Source organism: Pelodiscus sinensis, chromosome 30, assembly GCF_052426305.1.
Source record: "Pelodiscus sinensis isolate ZL-2025 chromosome 30, ASM5242630v1, whole genome shotgun sequence".
In the NCBI taxonomy this organism is placed as follows: Eukaryota; Metazoa; Chordata; order Testudines; family Trionychidae; genus Pelodiscus; species Pelodiscus sinensis.
Window position 1 is genome coordinate 13,859,619 of NC_143081.1, and position 10,445 is coordinate 13,870,063.

Consider the following 10,445-nt stretch of genomic DNA (forward strand, 5'->3'; position numbering starts at 1 on the left):
TGACATTGGGGCCTTAGCCTGTTTTTTCACTCTGCCTTGCTGTCTTCTTCACTTTAATGTCCTATGTGTTCATCGCCTCCACTGTCCCGACAATCCCTTCCCCCGCTGGGAGGGAGTCAGCCCAGTTGTGTTCCATGTGACTTGCGCTCTCCTGTTGGCAACGACTGGAGAATTAGGGATTCAACTAAACGATGTACAAACCTGGCCCAAGAATTTCTCATTAGACTCTGAGGAATATGTCTACACTACAGCTCTATTTCGAATTAACTTAATTCAAATTAAGCTAATCCAAAATAACTATTTTGCTATTTCAAAATAGCAAGTCCACACTGAGTGGACCCTGAACCGAAGTTAAGGCTGGCCGGAACCAGTGCCGGCAGGGCATCAGGTTAGGACTTAGTGTGTGGGGCTGCTGCCTGAGGCTCTGTGCTTAAAGGACTCTACCCCCACCCCAGACAGACAGTTCTCAGGGTTCCCCACTTGCTTGTCTACCTCAATGAGGGACAGCAAAGCAGTCCTGCCTTGGAGTGCCCGCACTCGGGACATCACAGCACTCAGACACATGGAGCCAGAGCTGCCCCTGGGCATGCTGGTGCATCTCGTGGGGTCGTTGCCCTCAGCCCGGCTACACTTGCTGCAGGCTGCCGTCTGTGAGTACATCGGGGGCTTTCAGGATCCAGGAGGTCCTGAGGGAAAGTGTCCACCCCGAGCCCTCAGAGCCTCCCCAGTCCTCCCCACCAGGGGCTTGTGCCCCATTCCTCCCTCACGTTCTTCCACTGACCCCTCCCTAGCCCCCGTTCCTGATGTCAAACAAAAGACACGTATGTTCAAAAATACAAACTGGGTTTATTGAACAAAACTGGGGGGGGGGGGTGGATGAACCTCTGGGGAGACTGAGAAAAGGAGGTGGGAGAGGAGAAGAGAAAGGATGGGAGAAGGGTGGGATAAACCTGGGAGGAGGGAGCTGGAAGGGGGAAGCAAGGGGAAAAAGGGGGAGGGGAAGCTCAGGGCTCAGGGTTGGGGGTCTCACCGGACCAACCTGACTTTCATGCAAACCTGCTCCTGGGTTGGCATGTGGTCTTTGGTGGCCAGGCTGGCAGCTCTCCTGCCATAGACGGCCATTTTCCTTCATCTAGGGCTGAGATCAGGGACGTTGGGGGCATTCCCCCAAACCTGAATAAGGTCCATGATCTCCACCCTGGACCTTCTCCAGCCCCTGTCAGGCTCCTGGGAGCTGGCAGACTGCTCCTGGGGAGCGGTGGAGGGAGGGCTGGCTGTCAGTGGCTTGCTGGCTCATGTTTTGGGGCCTCTGGGTCAGGGGCCCCCGTGGCCACTGCTGGCTCTGGGCTGGCAGGCTTGGAGCTGGCACAGGCACTGTGGCCAGGGTCTACCCCTTTAATGGCTCCAGGGTTGGGGGAGAGGAGAGTAAGCTTTCCTGGTTGTGCCCAGAGTGGCCACCAGGGCTCCCTGGGAAGGGCTGGAGGCCCCCTATTTCGAATTAAGTGTCTACACAGCACTTAATTCGAAATAGCTATTTCAAATTTGGTGTTTCTCCTTGTAGAATGAGGTTTACCAAATTCAAAATCAGTGCTCCATTATTTCAAATTTATTTCGAAATAGCAGTTTGGCTCTGCAGACACTATTAAAGTTAATTCAAAATAACTGCTGTAGTGTAGACATACCCATACTTTGACTTCATTAACATGTCCCGGGAGTGTTTTCAGTTGAGACCTCTAGGTGTTACAGCAAGACTGATTGGTCATGTCCCTCATATAGTGTCAGCAAGTTGCTGTGAGTTTTCAGTAACATGGGTAACTCCTCTCTTTTCCCTGTGCTTACTCCAGGGCTTTGTCTGCAGCATTGATGTGATGACTCATCACAGAATACGTCTACACTGCATCTATACAAGCTGGTTATTTTGGCTTCCCTGCAACCCTCATTCCACAAGGTCTAAAAGATGTCTCGAAATACCATGTTATTTCAAAATTTGGCACTGTGTAGACATACCAAATTTCAATATAAGCTATTTACTTATTGTGTATCTTATTTCAAGTAGAGAGTGGCCGGACCCTGTGTAGACGCAAGCAGGCTCTGATAACAGACGCGCCACAGGAGCCAGTGGGTTGACTCCATATTTACATTGGTGTAAAGGGGATGAAATTCTGGGCCACTAGGCACACAGTCCTCTAGCATCTGAGCAGACTTGGTGACACAAACACTTCAGGCCACAGGAGGACACGGGAGAATCGCTACGTGTCGAGCATCAGCTGTAACCTACTCCTGCAGCACATCGATGAGAGGTGCGGTTACAACGCAGAGTGTGAAAACACACACTCCGAGCTGGGGAGCTAGGTTTACGGCCCTGGTCCTTTATTCCCAAACCCCCAGGGGCAGAATTGTAACCATGTTGATTTGCCTAAAGAGAACATAGTGAGACTTCAAAAAGCAGCAGGGGGTAAGATTAAAAAAATTGACTTTGGATGCTTCATCACGCTAGGTGCCTAAATCCCCTAATCAGACCCTAATAGGATTCTTTAAACCTCCACTTAGCACTCACCTTGCAGCCTAGTTTTTGCTGACACAGCCCTTAGAGGACTGAGGATTCTTTTTCTGGGCATGCACAGCCTAGCCACAGACTTGATGTGCAGACACACCTCCACCTAACTCATCTTAGGGATAGAGAATAAGACAGAGCACAACTTATTGCCTCTGTATAAATCCATGGTACACTCACATCTGGAATGCTGCATACAGATGTGATCACCCCATCTCCAAAAATCTCTTGCCATTGGAAAAGGTTCTGAAAAGGGAAACAAAAATCACATATTAGGGTGCATTAAGAGGAGTATTGCCAGCAGATCCAGAGATGTCATTATTCACCTTTATTCGGCTCTGGTGAGGCCACATCTGGAGTATTGTGTCCAGTTCTGGGCCTCCCACTACAGAAAGGATGTGGACGCATTGGAAAGGGTCCAGCGGAGGGCAACCAAAATGATTAGGGGGCTGGAGCATATGACTTATGAGGACTGAGGGACTTGGGTCTGTTTAGTCTGCGGAAGCGAAGAGTGAGGGGGGATTTGAGAGCAGCCTTCAACTTCCTGAAGGGAGGTTCCAAAGAGGATGGAGAGAGGCTGTTCTTAGTAGTGACAGATGGCAGAACAAGGAGCAATGGTCTCAAGTTCTGGTGGGAGAGGTCCAGGTTGGATATTAGGAAAAACTATTTCCCTAGGAGGGTGGTGAAGCACTGGAATGGGTTCCCTAGGGAAGTAGTGGAGTCTCCATCCCTAGAGGTGTTTAAGTCCCGGCTTGACCAAGCCCTGGCCGGGTTGATTGAGTTGGGGGCTGGACCTGATGACCTTCTGTGGTCTCTTCCAGTTCTATGGTTCTATGATTCTATGAAATTAAAAAGACTGGGACTTTCCAGCTAAGAAGAGAGGGGACTAAGGGGGGATATGACAGAGCTCTATAAAATCATGACAAGTGCAGAGAAAAAGAAAATGTTATTTACTTGTTCCTGTAACTTAAGAACTAGGGATGACCAACTGAAATGAATTGGTGATAGGCTTAAAAAAATAACAGGAATTTTTTCTACATGCAGTCAGCCTGTGGAACTCCTTGTCAGGGGAGGCTGTGAAGACCAGTAATTTAACAGGGTTCAAGAAAAAAAAACTAGATAAATTCATGGAGGTTAGGTCCATCAACACTTATTAGCCAAAATGGGTAGGACTGGTCCCTAGCCTCTGTTTGTCAGGTTAAATGAAACAAGAGGAGCAATGGCCTCCAGCTGCAGTGGGTGAGGTCAAGGTTGGATATTAGAAGAAATTATTTTGCTAGGAGAGTGAGGAAGCCCTGGGATGGGTTCCCTCGGAAAGTGGTAGAATCTCCATCCCTGGAGGTTTTTAAGGCCCTGTAGGAAAATGAAGACCTGAAACACAAGGCCCAGGTATCACAGGCCGGTTGTGAGGCCTCAGGCCTAGATAACAATGGTTAAGACTTTCCAAATATAAAGCATAGTTAAACCGAGCGAGAGGCAGGCACTGCTCACAGAAGTTGGCATGCACAGGGCTGATATTACAGGAACACTCACACCGAAGCGTTACTAGCCACAGGCCGTGAGCACATTCCAAAGGGGTTGTAATAGAAAAACTTGTTAGGGAACACTTTGGAAGCAGCACACCCCCCCACAGATTGCAAGAGGACACCGACCCAAGTTCAAGACTGGGTCTAAAATGATGGATAGCAATTGAACCCCCCTTGTTCGAGGTAAGGGGACTGGACTCGATGACCTCTCGAGGTCCCTTCCAGTCCTAGTATTCTATGATTCTATGAGCTAGGCAACAGAGGTTGGCAACTTGATATGTCAAGAGCGATGTGCAACTTGTTCGTACCTGTGTATGAAAGTGAGCCCCAAAGGGTGGTCATCAACTGACAGAGGGGGCAATGCTGAAAAGTATTGATTGAGTGTTAGGCCATTGTCATGGCTTACATAAATTGTTGTGACACAGTGGTGAGTCTGTTCGCTGACAAGCATTATTGCATCTCACTTGGCTTAAACCTACTCGGGTGCTTTCAATCCTCATCTGATTTGTGGTCACTGGAGGCTCTCTCGGAGTCTGTGGTGTGGACTAATGTGTTAGACAGGGGAGCACACGTACACACACAGCTGAGAGTTTATCGTCATTGACAGAGCAGAAGACCTGCCAGGAACCCATAGGGAAGCCAGACTGATGACAGGCCCGGCTTAACAAAGCTCTGGCTGGGATATTTCAATTCTCCGTTGCAGATGAACTTTTCATTTCAGTTTCAGTGTCTGATGCACCATGTTGGGAGACACTTGTAACCAGAATGGCACATTTCAAGGCCGTCCAAATGAAACATTTTGGTTGCCCCCAAAGGAATAATTTTTCAGAATCTTCTTTCGTGGTAAATCCCCACTTTTATTTTCTATTTCATTCTGGCCTGGAAACTGATGAAAAGTGCCAAATTTGCCATGAAACAAAAGCTCTGATGCTTGCACCTCTCTTGTTCATATGCCCCCAGCCATCCTATAGATCCGTGGTCCCCAACACGGTGCATTTCTCGGCGCCCGCCAAGTGCTCAGGGCTGGCTTGGCCCCGGGCACGTGGCGCATGAGCGGTGCCGGAGCCGGCCCCGGGCGCGTGGCGCACTGTGAGCGCCGGCCCCGGGGGTGCCGCGGATTCACCCCCCGCGGCACATGGGGGGGGGAGAGCGCCGGCCCCGGGCGCGCTGCGCTTGGGGGAGGGGGGCGGAGAGAGCGCCAGCGCCGGCACCCGGGCTCGCGGCGCTTGGGGGGGGGGAGAGCACCAGCCCCGGAATGCGGCTATGGGGGGGCCCCGCTCCCCGGGCGCCCGGCGGGCGAACGGCTACGCCCCCTGGCGCCCGGCAACCCCAAACAGTTGGGGACCACTGCTATAGATTTCCCATGGAGGAGGTGAAAGAGGCCTCCTTTAGAAAGCACTGTGAGATCTCCTGGCTCAAGAGCTACAGAAGACCTTTATAGTGTGATGGCTAATGCAGTATCTGAAGTACCAGACTGGAGGGCAGGAGACAAGGGGGCTGGGCTAGGGGTGTTCTTCTAGCGGATCCATGTCCCAAGCCTGAGCAGATTACTGGGAGACGTGGGTGTCTGCACTTCACTGGGATGTGAAGCTCAGTGCAGAAGGGCTCCTATCCATCTACTGAGAACTGGACTGTCTCAAGCAATCGTCATTTGCTCCGGGTAATGAGACAACCACTAGTAATAAAAAATAATAATATAGTTCTATTCTATGAGGCTGTGTCTACATTGGCACCCCTTTCCGGAAAAGGGATGCTAATGAGACACTTCGGAATTGCAAGTGCCGCGGGGGATTTAAATATCCCCCGTGGCATTTGCATGAACATGGCTGCCGCTTTTTTCCGGCTCGGGGTTTTGCCGGAGAAAAGCGCCAGTCTAGACGGGATCTTGTGGACAATAAGCCCTTTTCCGCAAGATCCCTTATTCCTACTGTGTGTGTCTCTGTATGTGTGTGTGTGTGTCTGCTCCCTTTGCAGGGCTGGGACAAACACCCCCTGGAAGAGTAGGTCCCATATCTATGGCCCCCTTCTCCCCAGCCTGGCCCTGCAGACAGGGGTCACCACAGAGCCCCCTACCGCTTCCCCAGCAGGGTCCTCCTCAGAGCCCCCTTCATCTCCTTGTTCCTCAGGCTGTAGATCAACGGGTTGAGCAGCGGGGTTGCCACCGTGTAGCACAGCGTCACCACCTTCCCACTGCCCCCAGAGGCTGTCGGGATGACGTAGTTCACTGTGAGGGAGCCATAGAACAAGCTCACGATGACCAGGTGGGAGGTGCAGGTGGAGAAGGCCTTGTGCCGCCCGGCCCCTGCGGGCAGCCTCAGCACGGCCCTGACGACAAGCCCGTAGGAGGCCAGGATGAAGAAGATGGTGGTGAAGAGCATGAGGGAACCCATGATGGAGCAGATCTGATCAGCCCAGTGCACTGGGGAGCAGGAAGCGGCCAGTAATGGGCCTGGGTCACAGAGAAAATGGTCCAGGGTGTAGGTGCTGCAGAAGGAGAGCTGGGAGATGACGACGATGGGTGCTATGTACCACAGGAAGCTGGCAAGCCAGCACAAGGCAACCATGGTCCAGCAGAGCTGGGGGGACATGAGGACGGGGTAGCGCAGGGGCTGGCAGATGGCCAGGTACCGGTCCAGAGCCATAGCTGCAAGGAGGAGATTTTCGGTGCCCCCCGTGACAAAGAAGAAGTAGAACTGCAGGAAGCAGGCATGGAAGGAGATGGGGAGGCCGGGGGACAGCAAGTCATAGAGCATCCGGGGCGCGGTGATGGTGACGTAGCAGATCTCCAGCCAGGAGAAGTTCCCCAGCAGGATGTACATGGGCAGGCGCTGGAGGCGGGGGTCCCGCAGCACGGCCCACACGATGCAGAAGTTCCCCACCACCGTGGCAGCGTAGGCCAACGAGAGCAGGGCAAAGAGGAGCTCGCGGCTCTGCTGGCCCAGGGAGTGGAAACTCAGCAGCAGGAACTGGGTCACCGGAGTGCTGCCATTGGCCGAATTCATCAGAGGTCTCTGGAGGTGATAGAAATGGGACAGACACAGAATCACCGGTCGTCAAATTCTGACACACCCACAGCCCTGTATCGAATCTCACATTCATGTTGGGTTTCTTCCCCGTTTTGGGCTGGATAAAGTTCCTGACCTGAGGCGTTCAGCCAGCTGTTCTCCCTGGGTAACTTTAGCTTGCTCCTCCTTTCATGGTTGGTCAGCTTTTCTGGGTCAGGTCAGGCTCCAAAACCCCATTGGAGCCACTCAGCCTAGTGGGGGATGCTCAGAAAAGCTGCATCATGGTCCTTCCTTCCTGGACTTCAAGGCTGAAATGAAACGACCTAGATTGGTCTGCATCTTAAGGCACCTAAACCCCTTTGATAGTCTGCTCTTAAATATGTATTGGAAATGGGATTCGGCTTCTAAACCACTTTCATTCCTTTTGGAAATTAGATTATTCTCCTAACCCTTCCCCTGGCCTCACTGCTACATTTACAGCCTGGGCTCAAGAGGCCATTTTATAATTGTTCACTTTGGGTGCATGTAGACTGGCAAGATGTCTACACTGGCCACTTGAATTTGTGCAAGAGCACTGACTTTGTAATGTACAAAATCAGTGTTTCTTGCACAAATACTTTCACGCTCCCACTCGGGAAAAAGCCCTCTTGTGCAAGAATACTTGTGCAAGAGGGCCAGTGTAGACAGGGAAGAACTGTTTTGCGCAAAAAAGCCCCGATAGCTAAAATGGCAATTGGGGCTTTCTTGTGCAAAATCGCATCTAGACTGGCCACAGATGCTTTTGTGCAAAAGCACTTTTTGTGCAAAAGCATCCGTGCCAATCTAGATGCGCTTTTGCGGAAATACTTTTAACGGAAAAACTTTTCCGTTAAAACTATTTCCGCAAAATCATGCCAGTCTAGACGCAGCCTTTGTGTTTGGACAGATCTGAGAACGACATCAGTTATCGATTGTCCATAAGGCCCCGCAGACGGAAAATCAGGATCTGATACGGTAAAATCTGTATTAATACAGTGGTTGGATTAAACTCTACAAGCCATCTGTGACAGACCGGGCCGTGTCTGGGCACAGCTGAGGGCGTCCGCTCAGGGTGAATTGCTCGAATCCGGGGCTCCTTACAGCCCCCCGACTGGTGACCTCTCCACACAGGCCACAAACCAGCCCCACAGAGCGCTTCAGCAACCTGCCTGAAGCCTCACGAGCAAAACCCCTCCGACACCCCAGCAATAACCGTGCCCCAGATGGCCCCAGACCTCCTAGCACCCAATCCCACCTACCCCGAACAAGTTCTGTCCGGTTCCAGGAAACCAGCCACAGATCTCTGGCCAATTTATCCTTTGGACCTTACCCACAAATCACGCTGGGCCAATCCTTTAGCATCTAACAACTAAAGGTTTATTAACACAAGAAAGAAAAGCATGAGAGTAAGGTTATTAAAGTACAGTATGTTACATGCACCGAATCTCCCAGTTCTCGATGCAGGCTCTAGCAGAGATGTTGCAGCTGCTGGTTTAAAAGTTCTTATTGCACATCCTACGATCAGGATGGGTTCACAGGTCTTCCGGGCTCTTAAATCCCTGCAATGCTGCCTCTGGGATGAAGTGCTGAGCTGAAGACAAAATGGCATCGACCACATGGCCTCTTTATACCCCCTTCCTGGCCTCCTCTGCTCTCAGCCGGTCACCTGGTCCTCAGCCTCTCTCTGCTGGCAGCTCTTGGGTCTCCGCCCTCCTGCTTTAGGTGTGTCTTTGGGCCATCAAGGGCCATTGTTCCACAGGGCTTCACTACTCAGCCTGTCCATAGCAATGCTCAACCACATTCAGAGAAATATTCAGCTTCCATGCAGATTACAGATTCCTATCTACTCACACAGACATTATACACTCACATAAATAGCGTACACGGGATCAGCAAACAACAAGCTCCCATTCAATACCCCACATGGCCCCCTTCTATATCATTGTTGGGGCCAGCACCCCCACCTATGGGTGCAGCCACGATCCGGCTGCTTCCCTCAAATTCCAGTAACGTGACACCCCCAACGCAAAATTGATGCAGGAAGTGGTGCCAGTAACATCACTGAGGGCATCACATGGGTTCCCCCGCCCTGGACAAGGCGTCTGCCACAATGTTCTCCTTCCCCCTTATGTGGACGATGTCCATGTCGTATTCCTGCAGGGCCAGGCTCCAACGCAGCAACCTGGAGTTGGTCCCCTTGGCCTTGTGCAACCAGACCAGAGGGGCATGGTCACTCAGCACAGTGAACCTCCTGTTGTACAGATAGGGTTTGAGCTGCTTGACAGCCCACACGATGGCATAACACTCCTTCTCAATCGTAGCGTATTTCTGCTCCGCGGGGGACAGCTTTTTGCTGAGGTACGCCACAGGGTGTCTCCTGTCCCCCGCCCCGTCCTGCATCAGCACCGCACCCAACCCAATGTTAGAGGCGTCGGTGCACAACCAAAAGGGCTTGTTGAAATCCGGGCTGGCCAGCACGGGTTCCTGGGCAAGGCATTCTTTATGCTCTGGAACCCCTCCTCACAGGCCGCTGACCACACCACCCGGTCCGGCCTCTCCTTCTTGGTGAGGTCCGTGATCGGGGCTACAACCTCACTGAACCCCTTCACAAACCTCCTGTAGTAGTTGGCCAGGCCCACAAACGCCTGGACCTGCTTCTTTGTTTGGGGAACCAGCCAATTCTTAATGGCCTCCACCTTCAGGGGCTCGGGGCGCACCGCCCCACTGCCGACCCTGTGCCCCAGATAGGTCACTTCGGCAGCCCCCATCCTGCATTTGGACACCTTGACAGTCAGGTTGGCCTCCCCGAGTCGCCGCAGCACTGCCCCTATGTGATTGAGGTGGTCCCGCCAGGAGTCACTGAAAATGGCCAGGTCGTCAATATAGGCCATGGCGAAACCCCCCAGCCCTTGCAGGATCTCGTTGATCAGCCTCATAAAGGTGGCCCCAGAATTCCGCATGCCGAAGGGCAGCACCTTGAACTCATACAGGCCAGACTCCACTATGAATGCAGATTTCTCCTGAGCATCCGCATCCAGGGGGATCTGCCAGTACCCCCTAGTCAGGTCCAGAGTACTTATAAACCTTGCCCCCCCCCAGCGTGTCTAACAGATCCTCTATCCTGGGGGTGGGGAAGGGGTCAGGCTGCGTGACAGCATTTAACTTCCTGTAGTCTACGCAAAACCTCATGGTCCTGTCCTTGTTAGGCACCATCACAGTAGGGGATGCCCAGGGGCTCCGGGACCTGGTGATTATGCCCATGGCCAGCATGCTCGCCACCTCCTCCTGAATCTGCCTCTGCATCTCCCCCTTGGCCCTATAGGCTCTGCTGGGTGCTGGACG

The 10,445-nt window shown here is 52.3% G+C and overlaps 1 protein-coding gene across 1 annotated transcript; it reads right to left on the reverse strand.

The window, feature by feature from the left end:
- Positions 1–6,149: 6,149 nt before the first annotated feature.
- On the reverse strand, positions 6,150–7,082 carry LOC106731286 (olfactory receptor 11G2-like). Its single transcript, XM_025181106.3, has one exon. The coding sequence runs from the start codon at positions 7,080–7,082 to the stop codon at positions 6,150–6,152; it is 933 nt and encodes a 310-aa protein (XP_025036891.3).
- Positions 7,083–10,445: the final 3,363 nt, after the last annotated feature.

What these genes read in the sequence shown, in the direction of transcription:
- LOC106731286 (XM_025181106.3), bottom strand. Translation starts at nt 7,082, where the DNA reads ATGAATTCGGCCAATGGCAGCACTCCGGTGACCCAGTTCCTGCTGCTG.